This window comes from Eleutherodactylus coqui, chromosome 3 (genome assembly GCF_035609145.1).
Source record: "Eleutherodactylus coqui strain aEleCoq1 chromosome 3, aEleCoq1.hap1, whole genome shotgun sequence".
NCBI classification, from domain to species: Eukaryota; Metazoa; Chordata; class Amphibia; order Anura; family Eleutherodactylidae; genus Eleutherodactylus; species Eleutherodactylus coqui.
The window spans coordinates 78,371,490-78,393,671 of NC_089839.1; the positions used below are offsets into that span (position 1 = coordinate 78,371,490).

Below are 22,182 nucleotides of genomic sequence, written 5' to 3' on the forward strand. Positions count from 1 at the left end.
TCTAAAACAGTTGACTCATTTAGGAATATTTACAAACACTATACATAAAAGGATATGGCCTGCTAGGGGTGATAGGTCATACCTGAAAGTCATCAATGGATGGAATGCTCCTATTTGTAGTCCTCCTCTTGTGCCACTGTTTCAATGTATCTCTGGTCTCTGAATTTAGTAATCGTGCCGCTTGTTCCTCCTGAAAGTTCTTTATTAAGGATAGAGCTCCGTAGGCGCTGGTCAAGTAGTAGCCTCCTAGAAGTAAATCAAGCTATGTTAGAGACAAAAATTCACAGCCGTATTATCAGGGGGAAAAAAGTCTGACAAAATGTATCTTAATAACTCATAATTAGCACTTTGTTAAATCAACCTGCTTAGATAACAGTTTACAAAGGTTTAAAAGGGGTTCTCTGCTTTGAACCATCCCTAATTCAACTTTTCCCCAACTTCAGTCCTCAGAGACCCCCAACAGGTCGAGTTTTCAGGATTTCCTCATTATTACACAGATGATGTAATTATTGTCAGTGCCTCAGACATTGCCACGGGTGTACTTACTATAGGATATCCTGAGAACATGACCTGTTGGGGTGCCCTAAAGTGTGGAGTTGGAAAAATCCAGTCTTCAAGGCAAAGTGTCTCCCTGCTGTCTTTCTATCTTCTGTGTTCCGCTGTAATCAGTGGAGAAACCTGGTAAGTGTTCACTTTTTCCCTGCAGCACCTCCACAGGGCAAAATAAGCATTACACAGTGTCCAATCAAAGCATTGAGACATCTGTATAATGCAGAACAGGACAGATATTCACAACAAAAGCTGTACTTGTTTTACTCTCTATCTTGTTTATTTCGGCCTGCCATGTCTTCCCGCTTATCTCTTGATACCAGACCCGGAATATATTTACTCTGTGGCAGAGAAAACGTTCTATTTGTAGGCAATGTGTAGACAAGTTCAGGAAGCAGGGAGACTCCCTAGGTTATCTGAGACATGCAACGCACTCAGCAGGATGGAACAATTTAGTTTTACTTGACCATAATAGCCTAGGAATTCTGCAATGGAAAAACCATGCTGTACAAAAAATAACACTGGGCAGAGAAAAGGCATTTATTGCATATTCTTCCTCTTTAGGAAAGCGGTGAAGACCAATATTAGTATTATATATTATTACGTCTAAACCATTTTCCTAGTTACCGGAGACAAAATCTCTCCATCATTTACGCATTACACAGTGTTTGGCTGCAGGACAATATTGGATGACTTCACTTTTGATAAAGCGCCAGATATAACAAACAGATATCGGCATATAAACCCGTAGTTTATGCAGTCCGAAATGACCTGACGCTATGGAGAATTATTACATTGCTTTTAAGGGTGTGTTGTTATTATTAACATGGTTATCATTCATCCACCCAAATATCCACAGCCCTATTTACCTTCTCCATGTAGCAGTGATGGGTCCAGCAATTCCATCATGTACTCAATTTCAGTGTCAATTTCCAGCATGTCGCACTGAGCGATGACATAAGTTAGTACTGGCAAGAAGTCATCTGCGCCATACATCCTCCCTGCAGAGGCACAGAAATCAGGATTACTATAATATAGGTGGAAACAAGGGCTCACAGATACAATCTAGTGATGAGCGAACTTGTGAAAAGTTTGGTTTGGACAGTTTGTCAAAAACTTGTAAAAAGTTAGATTTGGTCTGAATTAGTTCGAGCCAAATCAGAAGTTCACCAAAAACCGTAAAATTGGTGTATAACAGTGTCTTAGAGCCATGCAGCCCTGCATAGCACTCTTAACCCTCTCCAATCCAATTTGTATCCTGGTTTTCCTAGGGGGATTACTCTTTTTCTACCGCTATACAACAACGCTATATGCTGGCTAAAGCCAGTACTGCATGAGGTGACACACTGGATAGGCTCCAACAGCAGAGAGACTGGCAATATACAGTAAGAGAACCCCGACGGGCGTCTGCCAAAATCGGAGCTGTACAGCCTTAAATCATAATGTCTTCAGACGTCAGACAGTGGATTGGAAAGGGTTAAGGGACACTGTCGTAGGGGCTTTTATGGATCTTAGGCAGTATTATACACCAGTGTTCACAACAAGCGTTGAGAGATCTGAACCAGTAAAACCCTGCTTCGGGTAGAACTTTGTTGAAAGTTTGGTTTGGGTTGGGTTCATGCCAAACCAAACTTTTAACAGTGTTCGCCCCGAGACAGGGTTCTACTGGTTCAGATCTTTCAATGCTAGCTGTAATAAATAATTACAGCAATAAAGAGAATAAAAAGTAACAAATTAAGTTGAGTAAAGAGTAACCAGCAAATACATCATTCTCTTATTGCTTCTGCCAAGACCAGATGATATAGAGGGTTCTGCCGCCAGAAGTCCTCCATGTAGCAGAGTAGCAGTGTGCAGAATATATTGGTCAGAAACGCTATCTTTTCTCCTTAGGGATAGCACCTGGACGGTGAGTGAGGAGACTCAAAAGGCCAGTTATGCTCCTCTGGGTAATATGCAAATAAGGGAGATGGAATAATACCCCCACAGTGCCAGTCATTGTTACAAGGCTTGTATAAAGAGTCTAACTTTGGCTTGAAGGAATGCTGCCTTCCAATAGGTGGCACTGTGGAGGTATTATTCCATCTCCCTTATTTGAATCTATTGGTGGTAAATAAAGTAAGGAACAAACAGCTCCGGCCATGAAATAAGGGAAGCGATGTAGTATGATACTTAGGTCTCTGGAATTTCCTTCCTGTGCCTGTTTTATATATCATCTGTACTATAGGGAAATACGATCCTGTGCGGCAGATGTGTACCTGAGTTATTCTCCATACACGTATAAATGAGCTTGCAGATTCTCAGTAACAGCATGACTTTTTTCTCGGGAGAATACATTTTCTGCATGGTGGAGAGCTTGACTCTGATCTTTTCCACATCGACTGCCTCTGGTGTTGGGGTCAAAACCCCAAGTTCTTGTGGAGTCCTCTTTTTCACGAGCAAAAAGTTTTCCTTCAGCTGGTTCCAGGATCCATCCGCAGTCCGGAAGTTCTTCAGCATGTTTTCGATGTAGCCTTTAAGTGGTTTTAAGATACATTTGTGCATGGCTTTCTCCAAGACCGCATCTGGAAAAATAATAGAAGCAGGTCAATGAAGAGACCAGAAACAGAAGCGGGACCAAACACTGAATATAGAGTATCAGAAGAGTCAGCGGGAACTAACAGGCGATCGTCTAGACCTTGATCACAGGATGGCACTTTTTTTTATTTTTCATATCACTTATGATTCTGGAAATGCTTATTACCTTCTCCAATCATTATACCAGGCAGTGTATGGTCATCCTACGGCAGTAATGAAACCTATATAATAGTCATTATGGTTGTTGTATCCAACAGCAAATCACTGCTGCCGGAGAGAATACCAATGAGAAACAGTTGTCTGCCCCCACAATGTGCTCTATGTACACGTCCGGCAGCCCAACAACCTACGCATCATTGGCTAGTCTCAATATATGTGTCCTAAATAGCCATATCCTGTTATCTGCCGGCCCTTACATCAAGGAATACCACGGCACTCGTCCAGGAATAACACCCTTCAGGAGGAATGTGAGGACTGCTGGCATATCTGCTCCGCTCTCTGGAAAAATGATAGTAATATCGGCCGCCCATTCTGATGTATTCTCTTTACTTACAGACCAAAGCCAGCTCATCGGGCTACATCAATGGTATGATCACCGTACAACACAATGTTACGGCTTTATCTACTAATACAGGTGGCTACAGAACTAGCTGAAAAGTATCTGCATCCCCATAGCTATCTTGTACTCATTCGGTATTATAACTCAGAGCTGCATTCAGAATTCTGCTAGGTGTTACTGGAAACAGTCCATAACCTTGTTCACATCTATAGCAGGTTAGCTGAGCTACTGTAGTACACCGAGAGAATACCTTTTGCCTAATGCAAATTAAGGAGGCCATACCACATTCAACTTCAATCTGCTATCTATAGGATATGTGATAGATGTCTGATCGGTGCGGGTCTCCATGCTGAGATCCCCACTGATCCTGAGAATGGGGATCCTGTGCCTTCCTCCCAGCGGACTCACGACACCCCACACAGTGTCCGAAGTGAGACGACAGGGTCATGGGACCCCCATTCTTGAGATCGCTGGGGTATCAGTGATGAGATCCCCACTGATCAGCCATTTATCATCATGTCTGGTGTTTAAAGTTGATTGTGGTACAACCCCTCTACACTGTCTGGTAAGGGCAGTTCCATTTCTGCACTTGGGTTTTTGCCTTCCTGCTCCATCTGGGAAGCAAGAAAGGGGAATCCCCACGGGTGAAAGGTTCCGTCTCGGGATGAAACCGAATGCTGCCGAACAGACCCCACTAACCATAATGGGGTCTGTTTGGTTTTTGGCGCTGGTTTTTGGACAGAAGAGGAAGTTTCTGCAGCGCTTTATCTTCCAGTATTTTCAGCCGGATCTGCGGTAAACCTGCGGCCGGAGGGTCTGACGCAGATGTGAAACCGGCCGAAGAATACATTTTACTGAATTTTAGTCAATACAGCAACTGAACTAGGAAGGCATACTGCGAGACGCCAGCTTTCAGGTCTGCTAAACGGATATTTTTATATATATTTTTTATTGAATTTTGAAGAACCAGAAATAAATACTACTTTCGTTCTTGCTCAGGTGTCCAATTAGTTTTTGTAGGAGAGTGTATTACAGGACCGCCGTTGATGCTCATTTAGAAAAAAGGGAAACCTATGCTATGAAGCGAGTTCTCTGCATGATATAATAAGCAATGCTGAAGTATAGCAACTGTGACAAAGGCGTTGCTCTGAATCCCCGATGAAGCATGTGGCTGTCAGCTATGAATATACCAAAACTGACCATGACATTACTATGTGGACTTTACTGATTTCCCAAGAACTGGCGATAAATGACTGCGTCCAATCAATCGGTTACATTAATGAGTCAGCCTAAGAAGTGCGGGTCCGAGTTACACCCTGCGGTTTGGCCTGTAATTGGCTGTTCTGCCGAATCAGAAATTTAAACACTGCACTGTGAATTCTTCAGATTCCTCATGGTCCCGTCATTTAGCCCCCATGGTGGAAATACCTACTAAATATTCCCTTATACCAACGGCTGATGAAACCAATCTGTATGCGCTGATGATGAGGCAGGGGGAGCTCAGGTATATAAGTATCCCAGGTATGTAATATGTACATAAGTGGATTAATATACTTTTATTGTACAGTTCACTTTGTTTCTCTATGTTAACCCTCATTTGACTGACAGCTATTTCTCTCCCCCAAATACCAGAATGCTTGGTTCAGTGGTTTCATCCAGTTCATGTGTTTCTAATGGACAAAGGGAGGTAAGCCGCTGCCAGACAACACTTGCGGCAGCTTATCTCCAAGGAAAACAGGACGATTGGGCGTTGACTGCGTGAAGGATCAACCTTTCCGATCCTTCTTTCCTCCCACATCTGTTGGGGGAGAATCAGGAGGCCCCCACACACATAAGATAGTCGGCTGGTCCCGTGGCTGACTTTGCCCTATTGTGTATGGGGGCCTTGGAGAAGTGTTTCTATTACTGACCCCATTGATTTGTATGGGATTTTCTACTTGTACTTTACCTTTGGTTCCACCAGGTTTCCCAATAATTATTTGTTCCCAGTTTTGCATAGTCTTTTACCAGAGTGACTGGTAGGGGGAAAAAGAAAAGCCCAGATACCTCCCACCTGTTATAGCTTTTATCACTGACTTCAACAGAACAAGGTGTTTGTGACAGGAGCCGTTCTTTGTTGCTGTGGCCGCCATCTTACCTCACCTCCCACTGCTGGCGCCCGTGGCACGCATACTCCCCGGCCACTCTGCAGGTTTTCAGCCCTGGCGTCTTTACTATCCCTCTTTGCTCTTAAAGGGCCAGTGAACAACTCTCTAATTCATTGCCTGCCAATCATGGAGTATCTCTGGTTATATCAGGCACCTCTCCGCTAAGGAAGGTGCTTATGTTTTTGGTCTTTTTGCCCAGAATAAGGTGTTATTCATTTGTGCTGATTTCTTGGTTACTGACCATGGCTATTCCTGACTTCTCTGCATTCTCCACTCCGGATCTAGGCTTGTTGTATTGACCACTTTCCTGGTTGCCCCGACTCCTGGCCTGTTTGTACCGCGCTGAATGTCCTGACTTGCAGACTGTTCCTCATTCTTAGGTTATGCTTCCTGCCCCGACCTAACAGCTCTGACTACACCTCTGTTTTCACATTCAGGTACTGCGCTTTGGTCTATGGTAGCGTCAACTGCCATATTGCTAGACAATTTCCAAAGAAACGGCCTGTTATCCGCAGCAAAGTCCAGATAATGAAGTGAAAGGGTGAAGACCGGTGTCACCTCTGGTTCTGGCCCAAAGTCAAACCAGTGTGAGGCACAGTGGATCCACATCTACTGATCTGGACAGTTGCCATTTCTACAATCCATTTGCCTAATTTATGTAATATATATATATATATATATATATATATATATTTTTTTTTTTTGTGTGTGTGTTGCTTATCGATTCTCTTCTCTGAGATATGCACTCATACTGTCTTTTATTTAATAACTTTCCTTCTGCATACACAGACGATGAGAAGAAACCTGGTCAAGATCAAAGCATGGTTATGTCCAAGAACTTGACCGGTGAATGCTCGGCAAGGATTTGCTTCGTTACATAGTGGGCTATGTAGAAAAATAATCAGGTCCTTGCATTAAAGGGATCCTCCACTTCTATATACATATAGTGTATTAGCAAGAGCACTGCATCTTCTTGGCTTATAGCCCAGCACATGCAGCCATTTGGCCCGAGACTGGTTCTTCTTGAAGGCAACTTTTGAAGCGGCGTCGTTTGTTTGTACACAATAGTCCTCAATTATCAATTGTCCGACAGAAAACATGTAAGGCGTAATGGGTGAACGGGCGCCTGAGTATTAGCGTGCTTTAATATGTATAATGTACATGTCCTTTCAGAAGAGGACATGTATATTTATCATGGACGGTGACATTCAGGCCGGGTGCCTACTCAGCGGGCGTTCCCTCTACATTATACACAAAGAGGAATTACAATATCCTGCGCAGCAACAGAATAACAACGATGTCAGTGAACACTGAGGTCCTTCATGGAGCGGCATTAGCATCACATACATGAGGACAAGGCTTTTCACTTTTGTTCTACAACTTCATAAATAATGATGGTTATTGTGATTTATTTATTCTGAAGACGTTCCAGCCCGGGATCAGGAGATTACAATGTACAAGACAAAGACTGGAAGGCTCTGTCCATGGAGGGGCGAGCTATTAGAGACCGCAAGAAGGCCTTGATACGATTCTAGCGGATGAATAGTCCCACAATACCAACCTGACAGATCCTGTTATAAGTAAGTGGGATCCCTCAGATCTGGTTGGATACGCTATCAAACCAAAAAGTAATTGGACGTCTGAGTGCGGCTCCTCCTACATGTATGAGCGGAGGGTGACAGAGTTGGCTGGTGTGTCCTGTTTATACAGGCAGATTAATCGTTCGGTCATTCACATTTACAGGAACAGTGAACGGCTAAATGATCGGTGTATTCTTGTTCGTCTTTCAATCCTTAGCCGTGTTTACAGTAATCGATTATCAATCAAATTCGCATGATGCAATCATTTTTCGAATGATAACTGTTCCGTGTAAAAGGGCCCCGAGAATCAAAAGTAGCATTTATTTACTTCTGTTAAAGGAGATGTCCCGAGGCAGCAAGTGGGGTTATACACTTCTGTATGGCCATAATAATGCACTTTGTAATATACATTGTGCATTAATTATGAGCCATACAGAAGTTATAAAAAGTTTTATACTTACCTGCTCCGTTGCTGGCGTCCTCGTCTCCATGGTGCCGACTAATTTTCGGCCTCCGATGGCCAAATTAGCCGCGCTTGCGCAGTCCGGGTCTTCTGTAGTCTTCTATGGAGCCGCTCGTGCCAGAGAGCGGCTCCGTGTAGCTCCGCCCCGTCACGTGCCGATTCCAGCCAATCAGGAGGCTGGAATCGGCAGTGGACCGCACAGAAGAGCTGCGGTCCACGAAGGCAGAGGATCCCGGCGGCCATCTTCAGCAGGTGAGTATGAAGACGCCGGACCGCCGGGATTCAGGTAAGCGCTGTGCGGGTGGGTTTTTTAACCCCTGCATCGGGGTTGTCTCGCGCCGAACGGGGGGGGGGGGGTTTAAAAAAAAAAAAAACCCGTTTCGGCGCGGGACATCTCCTTTAATACTTGGTGGGGGGCATCTACAATGGTGGAAGCAGCGGTATCATTGAACGGTAGAGCAATGGATGAGCGCTCTATGGAGGGATGAATCACGTTATTCCATCTTCACATCAGATGGACGTACCTGGGTGTGGAGGATCCTGGGGACACCTTCTGCATGAATGTGTTGTGCCAACAGGTAAGTACAGCGAAGGTTCCGTTATGGTTTAGGGATGTGTTATGTGGCATGGTCTCAGTCGTTGGTTGTAGGGACGAGAACCATGAGCATGGAGGTAAACCTTGACATTCTAGACAATAATGTGGCAATACTCTGGGAATGGCCAGCCATACCTCCAACAAGACAACGTGCCTTCTCACACATCCAACACTGTTCTAAGTTGGTTGGGGATATTAATGTTCCACGATTGGACCGGCTGTACAGAGTCCCGACTTGAACCCTACTGAACATCTTTAGGACAAACTGAAACGTCGGGTCAGGAAATATTAATAACATTCATCTTCTTTTAGAAAACCTGCCAGATGTTTGCAGGATGAATGAAGGGAAATACCAGTTGAAGCGTAGCAGACGTTAGTAGAAAGTATGCCACAGAGAGTATCCAATGTCATTAGGGCCAAAGGAGCCCCACTAAGTATTAACATATGGAAATAAATACTACTTTTGATTCTTGCTCAGGTGAGCAATTACTGTGGGATGGATAGTGTATGTTCATGAATGGATCTGTATTATATACTGACACTTCCGGTCATATACAGAACAATCCGCTACAGGCAACTACGGCACTGAGCTCTAGTAAAGATCTGGAATACCCGGTTTGCTGTCAGCCTCACAAAAGAGGTAGTTTCCTGGAAGGTGGAGGCTTACAACATGCACTACAATCGGCCTGCTATACCTGAGGAGGTAAGCGAAAGTGCTTCAGGTTATAAATAGTAAGTCCAGGATATTACGTAGTCAGGTCGCTCTCCTCCAGCTGCGGCCATGCCGACTAATACAATGGCTTCCTAACAAACTATTGTGCTGCCAAAACCGCATCGAGTTTCTAGCATTAGTCACAAGTTTCTGTCTGGATGATTGAGCAATGCGGGGTTGTTATGCAGATGAAGTGTAAGCAGGTCCCAGCAGAAAGGCAAACATTGGATCTCACTCATGGCTACACTTAATGTTGGATTACCAGGGCTGACGTGAAGTCACATAACATGCAGACCAATGGGACGGTACACTCTGTCCCCGACCGACAGCGCTATAGCTCCAGAGCCACCCTGAATAAGTGGTGCTCAGACATATTACATATTCACTAATATCTAGCAAACATTTGGACAGCAGACACATTTTTAAAGGGGTTGTCGAAGTTATTAACCCCCCCCCCCCCCCCCAAAAAAAAAGGCACTCGTGGGAATGGCATAAAATATGAAAGGAAGCCTTTTCAGTCCCACCAGCCCTGAGTGATGGACCCCAGCCAATCAACTATTGATGACCTATCATAAGGATAGGCCTTTAGTAGTATTGGCCCTGGAAAACCTCCTTAAGGAACCATGAACTGCTCATTCTCACACATCAGTTGGAGCACCAGCATTGTACACAACTGTAATTTGCTGCACTGTACAAGGCCTGTTTGTCAAATAGATTCTTGACATCCTCTTCTGACCCCTTTCATCGACAAGTTACTTATATCCACAGGATCCGCTTCTGCTGGATGTTTTCCCTCGTTCACATCATTATCTGTATATTCTTGACACTGTTGCACTAGAAAACTCCACAAGGTTGGCATTTTTGGAAATCCTGGCCCCGGCTAGTCTTGCACCAATGACCAGGCCTTGTTAGAAGTCGCTCAGATCACTTCATTTTCCCATTCTAATATGAATTCACACTGAAACTCATCCATGGAAAACTTGCTCACTAGATTTTATGCTGCACTCCAGGGTCACGGGGATAATTTCCATACAGGGAAGTTTTAATCGTGAAAGGTCTGATGTCTCTAATAAAGTGGCCATTCAGGAAAAACTCAACTTTGAAATTCCTGAATGTCGCCTCTTAGGGATTTCCGCCGCGTCAATGGAAGCCGCCCGTCATGCTATAGTACCGCTGTAGCACGGCGGAAGTATAGTGTGAATACGCACCCTGCCCACTGCTGGCCGCCTCATCTGACACCGCCGCTGCATCATGCGCTGTACTGCCAGAAGATCAACACAGCAACACTAGTTCTGATCCTGGTGATAACTGTTAGGATATGTTCACACGCACTGGAAATGCCGCAGACTTTGTGTGTGGATGAGCAGAAGGAAAATCTACAGTGGAATGCAACAAAAGGTGGACGAGACCTGGAGAAATCTAATCCACGTACTGCTGGACTCCTCCACGCAGGACAGCGGAGGTCTGTAAACTCACAGCATGTTGATATCTTCTGTGGATTTTGACTGCTGTAGAGGGGCGAAATCTGTTGTGAACCCACAGCAACATCCGGTACACAGGAGGAGTTTTACTGCAAACCACTCGTAGGTTTATAGTGAAATCCTCTGGGGGTGGTGGAGGTTACCGTGGATTTTAACACAATCAGAAAGTTGGACACTGAAGAAAACAGACCGGAGGAAGATTGATGCCTTCAAACTTTGGTGCTGGAGGAAACTTCTACAAATTTCTTGGACCACCAAGACCATGAACAAAACAGTCCTAGACGCATCAAGCCAAAGTTTTCATTGGAGGACAAAATTATGAAACAGAGACTCCCATACTTCGGCCACATAATGCGAGCTCATTCATTAGAAGCATCGATAATGCTGGAGAGGTCGGCGGTAAAAGTAAACCCGGCCGCCAAGGAACGTGCTGGCTTCATACTATCAAAGCCGACACTAACATGGAAATGATGGAACTGATCCTTGACTAAACGGATATAGATAGATATGAGATAGATGGATAGATATCAGATAGATAGATAAACGCCAAAACACATAAATACACCATAGAGAACAAAATGTATCACCAGTAAATGTTTTCAGAGTGAGAAGAAACACTATTGCATGCCCCCAGCAGCAGAATGTCATCACCAACATGATACAAAGTGTTGTGTTGTAGTCGGCCACTTTCACACTACAGAGGAGGGACTTCCCGGCCATGGAGTCATGCAGCCTGCAGGCATATAAGCCGGTCTGGTATCTAGGATTAGTGGGTGGATCAGAGCAGCCTTCCATCATACATGGGCTGCTGACCTCGGCTAGTACCGCTGTTACATGACAGTTCGGGGACGTTTATAGACGGTGCTGATACATGAGCTAGTGTTCCTTCTAGTCGCCCTACATTGTACTGATATGTTCTAGACGTGATCCACTATCCTCATACACACCGGATGTTGTAGAGCGTGTCACAACCCGCTATCATCGCACGCCGCTGGCATCGGCGCGGTACCCCAGTTGTATCATGTAAACGGAGGGACCGCAATAATAACAGGAAGAATATCTTCTGGTGAGTTGTTTGTCCTGCAATCCCCCCAGAATTAATGAGGTCCCACAGGGGGGCGTTAAACCAATGCAGCTTACACCTATGTACGGCAATCACCCACGATACAATTATCAGTCTGTCATTATCACATGCTGCTCACACTCCTTCACTGAATTGTCACTGAGTTGTTTTTACTCCACCTGACAGTTTTCACAAATGTTCCTAAAAGCTGTGTGAAATGTACGAGCGGATGACTGAAACGTACGTGCGGATGACTGAAACATACGAGCGGAGGACTGAAACGTACGAGCGGAGGACTGAAACGTACGAGCGGATGACTGAAACGTACGTGCGGATGACTGAAATGTACGAGCGGATGACTGAAACGTACGAGCGGATGACTGAAATGTACGAGCGGATGACTGAAATGTACGAGCGGATGACTGAAACGTACGAGCGGATGACTGAAACGTACGAGCGGATGACTGAAATGTACGAGCGGATGACTGAAATGTACGAGCGGAGGACTGAGGAAATGTACGAGCGGAGGACTGAAACGTACGAGCGGATGACTGAAACGTACGAGCGGAGGACTGAAACGTACGAGCGGATGACTGAAATGTACGAGCGGATGACTGAAATGTACGAGCGGATGACTGAAATGTACGAGCGGAGGACTGAAACGTACGAGCGGAGGACTGAAACGTACGAGCGGATGACTGAAACGTACGAGCGGATGACTGAAACGTACGAGCGGATGACTGAAATGTACGAGCGGAGGACTGAAACGTACGAGCGGATGACTGAAATGTACAAGCGGATGACTGAAACGTACGAGCGAGTGACTGAAATGTACGAGCGAGTGACTGAAACGTACGAGCGGCTGACCGAAACGTACGAGCGGATGACTGAAATGTACGAGCGGATGACTGAAACGTACGAGCGGATGACTGAAACGTACGAGCGAGTGACTGAAACGTACGAGCGGATGACTGAAATGTACGAGCGGATGACCGAAATGTACGAGCGGATGACTGAAACGTACGAGCGGATGACTGAAATGTACGAGTGGAGGACTGAAATGTACGAGCGGATGACTGAAACGTACGAGCGGATGACTGAAACGTACGAGCGGATGACTGAAACGTACGAGCGGATGACTGAAATGTACGAGCGGATGACTGAAATGTACGAGTGGAGGACTGAAATGTACGAGCGGATGACTGAAACGTAAGAGCGGAGGACTGAAATGTACGAGCGGATGACTGAAACGTACGAGCGGATGACTGAAACGTACGAGCGGATGACTGAAATGTACGAGCGGAGGACTGAAACGTACGAGCGTATTGGAATGGCCCATAGGTTTAATGAGTCCAAGACGTGTTCTCTGCCTGCACATTTGCACAGTAAAATAGAGCATGCTACGTATTTTTTTGTACGACCACATTACACACCCCAGATACACGCATGTGAATGAACCCACAGAAATCAATAGGATCTATTTTCTGTGCGCAAATGGATTTCAATGGGTTAATTAACAAGGGTGTATTTGGCGCGCGCAACTGCATCAAGCAAAACACACAGTTGTGCAAGCAAATACGCATCTGCTGGTGTGAATCCGGCCTTAGAGAGACAATCACTGCAGGCAGCTCCTCCATGCATCCATCTGGCCCGGACCCACCACAGGGGTATACGGTGTCCATATGGCTCACCATAGAGCATAGCCAATTCACAGCTGTATGGTGCACAGCTCTGTAATATGGTGCATAATGGCAGATAACGTACACCACTTCCTTTCTTCATGGATTTTGTATACAGTTAGTGGCAACTGGTGGTTTAGTATGGGCTCATAGCAAGCAATGGGCATCGTATTTACAGATCTGTACGGCATAGACCAGCAATGTATATGAGGCCTAAAGCCACAAGGCGTCCATCATGAAGTGCGATGCATCCGTCTGTCTACAATGGTGCAAGGAGCGTCGCCATTATTGAACGGTTGAGCAATGGAAGACAGTTCTATGGAGTGAATCATGCTACTCCATCTTCACATCAGATGGACGTACCTGGTGGGGAGGACGTTGGGGGACACCTTTTGAGTATATTGAGCCAACAGTTAAGAATGTCTGGGAATGTTTCACTTGGCATGGTCTTGGTCCAGTGCAAGAACCATGACCACAGAGGTGAACCCTGACATACTAGACAATAATGTGATGCCAACAATGTGGCAATACTCTGGGAATGGTCAGCCATACTTCCAACAAGACAACGTGCTTCATCACACATCCAACTGTTCTACATTGGTTTGATGATATAGATTTTCTACGATTGGACCGGCTGCACAGAGTCCCAACCTGAATCCTACTGAACATCTTTAGGACAAACTGGAACATCGGGTCAGGAGTTGTGATCGGCGTCCATTTTTTTCTGAGAGAACTTGCCCGACATTTGCAGGATGAATGAAGGGAAATACCAGCTGAAGTGCATCAGACATTAGTAGAAAGCATGCCAATGCAAATAAATACTACGTTTTATTCTTGCTCGGGTGTGCAATTACTTTTAGTAGGATAGTATATATGAAAAAGAAATAAATGTAGCATTACATGTCATAAAGACCAACTTGCCCAAGGAACCCCAATCTAGATACACCAGATGGCACTTTTTTACTGCAGATTTAGTATAAATCATATAATTCATAACCCCACAAATTCAAAGCGAATCCCATCATCCCTTACAGCTGCACCATTGTAAGTGTATCTGATTGTTTTGTGGCGGTCACTTCCTCAACACACACCATCCAAAGCCATATACACACTAGGCGGGCGCTGGGCATCAATGCTTGCCACTTGATACCTCCAACCTGCTATTCCTAGAGAGGATGGTTGGTGCTTATATGTAAACAATGTACCACAGAAATAAAGGCTCGATCAGTAGTACAAATTAATAACTATGACAGGAGATCTAGCTAACGAGCGAAGTAATCTCCAGGACTAGTTGGCCCTTGACACGTATTATTGAAGAATGCCCACCATTCACCGACCATAGACCTCCAATGACCCTCCCTGCATGTATTATACATCCCCGTGTCCTGCATAGAAGGGGTTACGTTGCACGCAAACAAGCAAAGACTAGCAGAAAGTCATTTTAATTAGCGTTACTTGTGCCAAGCCGGGGAGGGTTTTTTGTGTTTTTTCCTACTTGCAAATCTGAAGTCAAGCAATGAGTAGCTTGGCAAGACACCTTCCTGGCAGCATCCAAGGAAAAATGGGACGGGCCAAAGCCGAAGAAATTCCTAAGGGTAGCAAGGGGTGCCGGTTCTGGTAAACATTAACCTCTCGATTGCTTAAGCACATCCTAACCCCAAATACAACCTGTATGGAATAGTCATGTCCAGTGCGGTAAGCAGCTCCATACACAAGAGTATTGTTCCTTTCCACATATGATCACACGTTTAATTCAACGCCAAGTGCTTCATGCAAGATCCTGAATATACGTGAAAGATTATATCACTTATAGCACGCAACACACAAGTCACGTTGCAAGCGGTTATGCTTGTTGCCGGCCTGCCGTTGCTATTGCTTCTGCCATACCTTTAATGGGTAAGTAAACCCATATGGGGTGTTTACAAGCATAGCACTACAATGAGGGCGTAAATGGAATTTGGGACGGAAAGTGTATCACCATATCACAGTTGGATAACTAATACTGAGCCGTAATCCTACAATAGAGAGCAATCAGTATGGCCGTCATCATGTAATAACAAACGTTTCTCACCTATCTGGTCTTCTGGAATCAGGGATTCAATCGGAGGGTCGAGTTCGGAGCTCTGTGCCAAGTAATTCTTCACCTGTGTCATGAACTGTCGGATGGTGTGTAACATATCGGTGCTGGAGACGTGGCAGTCCTTATTCTCCTGCAGAAAACTGATGTAATCCTGTACCAGACACCCAAAGTAAGTGCACTTGTCCCGAGCCATGGCTGCTATCTTCTTGACCATCTTCTTCTCCGGCGTCACCAAGGAACTGAACACCCCGCTCACTTTGCGTAAGTGAGTTTTCACGATTTTGGAGAATCCCAAAGACGTGGCCCTTTTTTTCCTGGACTTCACCGGCGGCGCCATACTCTCCTGATCGCTCTCTTCTTCGCAGTCCTCCAAACTGTCGCCTTCGTAAAAAGCGGGCACCATGCGGTCGTACTCGAATGAGTCCGACGATGACGTCGAGATGCTCATGTCGCTCAGGCGCTGCAGGCGGAGTGTGCCTTGCACGGGTGAATTGCTGATCTGGCTCACATTCATGTTCTGCATTGGTTTCTGGGGTGGAGATTCTTCGGGCTGAGAGTCAAAGGAAGATGTACAGGAACTATTAAGCGATGGGCTCTGGTCGTTGCTTTGCCACCTGTTAATGGTAGCCTGTTTCTTCAAGCGAGGAGGAGGGATGGGGGTAGCGTTTTTAGGAGAGTCCAAGTTCCCGTGTCTATTATTAATAAGTGTTTCTGGCATGCTTGGCTCTGACGGTACAGCTCTGGACAGCTGAAGGCTTGTGCGATGACTGTTAATCGAAGGGGGAGGGGGTCTGGGAGGTGGTGATTTCGCCCTCTCTATGCCATTTGCTTCTTGGGCTCTTGTGCTGTCCCTCTTCAAGCTTCCTCCTGAGTCCTGGCTGTGCACTTTTAAGAAGAGAGGATTAATGAAACACAGAGCTCCGTTGGTCTGGCTACATTCCAGTTCTGAGGGCGTTCTGGTGCGGAGAGAATGCACTCCATTTATAAGAGGTAGATGATGTGACTGCCTCTTGACGCTGCCTTGGGGGAGAGGCTGGGAAGAAGGTGGAGGATATTTCGGTCTGATGTTTACAGAAGACTTCCAAAAGTCTGAAAAAGAAAAAACACAAAAGCACAAAAGAATCATCATTGTGTGAATAGAAGATGCATTTATATAAGGGGCAGATGTGAAATTAGTAGAATCAAAAAACTTTTATAAGTTTCACCCCAGCAGTAGTTTTACAACTAAAGAGGTTAATCTAATGGGATCAACTACAAGACTACGAACCACATCGTCTGAGAGGCACAACATCACCGGCATGCTTGTAATCAGTGTAGGCTACATAATGGATTATATATTTAGTCGGCTGACTTCACACTACCAACTCACATTGCAGAGATGGGAAATAGCAGCCCTTTAATTGCCCCTGAAACAAAAATCCATATTGTGAAGTATCGGGGTTTGCTGTTTGGTCAGTCATGAAAATTTGTGATAAGCGAACTTTTGAAAAGTTCGGTTTGGCTCGTCTGCCAAACTTTTTGCAAAAAAGTTTGGGTCGGTCAGAATTAGTGTGAACCGAACTAGACAGTCACCAAAACACTTAAAACTGGCATATAAGACTGTGTAGGAGCCATAAGAGCCCAGCATAACTCTCAAAGTGATATATAGGGCTTATATGTCTCTTAAAGTCTATTATACCTATGGATAGATGATAAAAGTCTATTCTGGTACAACCCCTTTAACAAAAAAAGGGAACTTCCTTTGTAGTCTGGTGAAAAATTGTATTTACAGAAGGTTATACCAGAATAGACTTTCATCACCTGTCCATAGAATGGATGATAAGAGTCTGATGGGTGGGGAACTCACCACTGAGAACCCCATAATCCATAAAATTGGGGTCCTGTCTCCTACTTCTCATCACCACGGGCTTGCCATACCCATCCGCAGTAAAGAGAGAGGGAGAATCAGGACCCCCGTTCTAAGAATCGGTGGGGATCCCAGTGGTGAGACCCCCAAAGATCAGACTTTTATTACCTATTCTATGCATAGGTGATAAATGTTAATTCTAGTAGAACTATGGTAATAGTTATAAATGCCAAGTTCATGTTTACTACATGTGTAGCTCTCTAGTATAGTTAGCCTATAAGCATGCAGTCTTCACCATTCTGTGTGCCGCCAAATGGTGCCTCTATACGGGGGAGATATTCTTCATCACAAGTGATGCTCCTTGAGGAGATTAACGCTCTGATATGGAATCTGATGAATCATGCCACTTCTGTATTTCCGTATACTATGGGTGCTGGAATATGGTTCTGTACAACTTGGCCCAGCAGACTGTAGGGAGCCGTAACACACCTGTGTGCACAAGCCCTTAGATACCGTAGAAGCAGTTGTGTACATATAAACCCCATTACCTATGCTATATGAATGATATATATTATAGGGTGCATACCCATCTGACCAAGCTCAGCAACAGCTACTATGAGTAACATTTGTGGACAAGCTCACGCTTCTTGCAGAAAGCAAAAAGTATTCTACAAAAAGGTCAGGCGAGGCAAAAGAAAAAAGTACTGTTTGCAGGTCCTCTTTTTCCAGCCTCAGCCCAGATCTTTAGCTGCTCAGCTTTTTTCCCTCTCTGTGCCTGTAAACACACAGCTGCATGCGTGCGTGGTCACAAAAATGACAAGCTGTGTGTTTTTAAGGCTTTATAACAATGAGTAACAGGAAACTCTGTTAGGAAATCTAACATATGTCTGGCCTACTTGTAGGAGGCCCAAGACGGAGCTAGAAGACCACGAAAGAGGAGCGCGCAAATGTTTATCATCCGCAGGCCAAGTAGGTTGACAGCAAATCTGCTTTTTGTAAATTCCTAAAGTTAGCTTTAATACGGGTAAAGTTTCAATTACAGAAGAGAGGCAAATCGCAATCCAATTGCCAGTATGGAAACGGAGAGCTGCGGGAGCTTTACCTAGCAAGCCATGAAAACTATTGCAAGACAGAAGAGGAGCGGCCACCAGAGAGAAACCATCAGGCTGCGGCCGGCTAATCTGAACAGTAGAAGCTCAAATCTGATGCAACTGGGTAGCTGTTCCCTTCACTGGATGTGATAAGTTTCCCTGCTAGGTCAAACTCGGTCAACCAAGGTTGGCATCCTATGGTTGCATTTAACATTGAATGTTCAGACCCACATCTAGTCCTCGACATGGGTTTTCCAACTGTATCCCTAGAATAGGCCATGACTGTTTGCTTGGTGGGGCTCTGAGCACTGGTGGTGCATTAGTAGTCTTACACACTACATGCGGCTTGATTGGCAGGCGCGAGACAATCAAAGCAGCATACAATGTCTTGCATAGAGTATATTTGTACTAGTAATGCATCAGCAGTCTATCAGCGAAGAGGTGCGGCCATCTTGGTTTGTATGGGACCAGAGGGTCGCTTGATGTACTGCCTAGTTAAACATAAACCAACGTGAATTGCCGATCGGTGACAAACTTGTAACTGAAATGAATTGATTGCTGAAGGCACAAGAAGAAGATGGAAGCATATGGAAATACAGTAAATGCCCCATGCACTTCCATGGGTGCCCTATTATGACTCTATGCACCCCAAGACCTTACAATGGGGGTTATTTAGCACTAAGTTTACTCACCAATGCCCAGTTGAGAAATATCTTCAAGTTGAGCATCTGACTTGGCTGTGACAATGGCATGAGGCAACTTCAAGGTGAAGGGAAGGACGTCCCTGTTGGCAAAGATACATTAAATGTAGTATTCTTACAGTCATTTTGTCTTTTTGCTTCTTCTTGCAGTCACATCTGGTGAAATTCTTGCTCACTTTTCGACCCTGAGGATTAATACTGTTGGCATCATCTCTACAGCTTGTTTGTAAACTGAGAAACCGGGCACATTTCAACACAACACTGACAGACTATAATTAAATAGGGCCAGTCACCTCTCCTGACATGTATTTATTAGTACATACTTGTATCCTCCATGAAAGAGCAATTCTACATCATGGGTTTTTATTACTCTATGTTGTGTCATTACTCCTACTGGAAACTGAGGAATAAATTGACAACAGGGCGTTACCTTTCCCCTATCAATGGGGCACACTTTGTCAGAGTCTAATCTGAATGTGCAGGGATGCACCTCTTTAACAAGGGGATGGTAACACCCAGTTGTCCATTTATTCATAAATTTCCATGAGGAATAACAGAGAAATGGCACAATGAAGAGTTTGAAATAAAACCTATCTGAAATTGCTTTTACGGAGACTACAAATACTGATAAGGCCGGTGGCAGGTGAGTATATTCCAGATGCATTCATGTGTCCTTAATATGGATGGTGTCCCAGCCTCACTGCGGGTCTCCTGATCAAAACGTTGGGTCAAAATGCCCTCGGTCAGGCTGGGACACTCATCCGTATTATGGACACATGAATGCAGCTGGAATATACTCACCTGCCCCCGGCCTAAAAACGAGAGCTGACAGGTACAAGTTTCCATGCAGATTAATGGGAAACTTAGCACTTGGGTAAAATAGCTGGGCCTGAATGTTTAGGCCTTGTTCACACCAGTACAGTTTTGGTGCAGTTTATGCACACATTTTTAAAGACCTACTTGTGAGAAAGGAAAGCAGTATTTGGTGCACAAAGCACACGAGGTGTTTTAGTTATTTTAGTTGTGGTCTATGACTTTTCCTACTGATGAGCCATTAGCTGATCACTTGGCTCTCTGTCAGTGCGGACAGCACTGGAAGCAGACATCTCTGTCCATATTGCAATGGCTTTGGTTGGTACTGCAGGCGCAGCTCCCACTGAATTCAATGCAAGCTGTGCCAGTGGTACTAAATTGGGCAGCTGCAATGTTAACAGAATTATCAGCTACCAGCGCTGTCCTTACTAACAGCAGGCTTAGCAAACAGTGGAGATCCCAAAGAGCGGACCCTCGTCGATCAACCATTGATGATGACCTATTCTCAAGTGCTGGATCTCAATGATGAAGAGCTGGCTGCTTACTTCAAAAAGAAAATCAACGACATCCGGCAGGAAATAGCCTCCCAATCTCAGACTAGCCCTGACCCTAGTCTTGTCAGCACCGCATCTAGCTCCTGCTCACTGTCTGTACTCAGACCAACGACAGAGGAAGAAGTCTCCAGATTGCTCTTCTCTGCTCGCCCCACCATCTGCACTAGCGACCCTTTTCCCTCACACCTCCTCCGGTCCCTCTCCTCGGTGGTTATCTACATTCTCACCACTATATTCAACCTCTCTCTAAACTCTCCCATCTTCCCCTCCTCAATAAAACATGCCATCATATCCCCACTGCTGAAGAAACCAACTCTTGCCTCGACTGATGCTGCCAACTACCGACCCATCTGCTGCCAACTTCCCCCTTCATCTCCAAACTATTAGAAACGCCTGGTTTACTCGCGCCGTATAAGCTACCTGTCAGAAAACTCTCTTCTTGACCCCTTACAGTCCGCCTTCCGCCCCCTACACTCGACTGAAACCGCCCTGACTAAAGTGTCAAATGACCTCCTGAAGGCTAAATCGAGATGCAATTACTCCCTACTGATCCTCCTCGATCTCTCCACAGCGTTTGACACTGTTGACCCCAGATTCCTGCTCAGTATGCTTTGCTCTCTCCTGGTTCTCCTCCTACCTATCCAACCACTCCTTCAGTGTCTGCTTTTCTGTTGGGGTCCCCCGAGGCTCGGTCCTTGGTCCCCTCCTCTTCTCCATCTACACAGTCCCCATTGGACAGACCATTAGGAGATTTGGCTATCAGTACCATCTCTATGCTGATGACACCCAGTTATACACCTCCTGTGACATAACAGCACCATTCCTCCAGAACGCCACCGACTGTCTGTCTGATGTCTCTAACACTATGTCATCTCTCTACCTAAAACTGAACCTCTTAAAAAAGGAGCCACTTCTGTTTCTGCCCTCTACTTACCGACCTCATCCTGACATCTCCATCTCAGTATGTGACACCACCATAACTCCCAGGAAGCACGCCGCTGCCTTGGGGTTATATTCGACTCCGATCTCTCCTTTACCCTCTATATCCAATCTCTCGACCAAACATGTCAGCTGCACCTCAAGAACATCGCAAGAATCCATCCTTTTCTCACCACGGACACACTAGAAACGCTCACTGTTGCCCTCATCCACTCCCGGTTCAATTACTGCAACTCGCTGCTGATCGGCCTCCCCTACGCTAGACTTCAATCCACCCTGAATGCAGCAGTCAGACTCATCTTCCTGTCCAGCCGCTACTCGGACGCCTCTGCCTTGTGCCAGTGACTGCACTGGCTGCCCATCAAATACAGGATACAATTTAAACTCACTACCTTCATCCACAAAGCCCTCCACAGCACCGTGCCGCCCTACATTGCCTCCCTCATCTCAATCCATCACCCACCCTGCGCCCTCCGCTCTGCTAACGAAATCAGACTAAGTGCCCCATTAATTCGATCCTCTCATTCCCAACTCCAAGACATCTCCAGAGCAGAACCAGTCCTCTGGGACACGCTAACCATATCTATACGGGCAATCAATGACACACAAAACTTCAGACGTGCTCTAAAAACGCACCTCTTCAGGTAGGCATACCATATCCCCTAAACCACCCCCCCCCCCGTACTCCGCCTGATAACATGCTCCCTGTCCTATCGACTGCAAGTCCTTCTAGCCGAAATCAACCAGCACTTGCAG

The 22,182-nt window shown here is 45.4% G+C and overlaps 1 protein-coding gene across 3 annotated transcripts in view; it reads right to left on the reverse strand.

Annotated features, from left to right (window-relative positions):
* The window catches only part of RIN2 (Ras and Rab interactor 2), a 197,554-nt gene that overhangs the window by 7,016 nt on the left and 168,356 nt on the right, over positions 1–22,182 (reverse strand). For all 3 annotated transcript variants that reach the window (XM_066595766.1, XM_066595768.1, XM_066595767.1), the window contains 5 exons: positions 19,112–19,203; positions 15,474–16,571; positions 2,805–3,110; positions 1,419–1,550; positions 83–246 (listed from right to left, as the gene is read on the reverse strand). In XM_066595766.1, the coding sequence (XP_066451863.1) occupies positions 83–246; positions 1,419–1,550; positions 2,805–3,110; positions 15,474–16,571; positions 19,112–19,203 (1,792 nt within the window). The remainder of the gene's footprint in view (positions 1–82; positions 247–1,418; positions 1,551–2,804; positions 3,111–15,473; positions 16,572–19,111; positions 19,204–22,182) is intronic.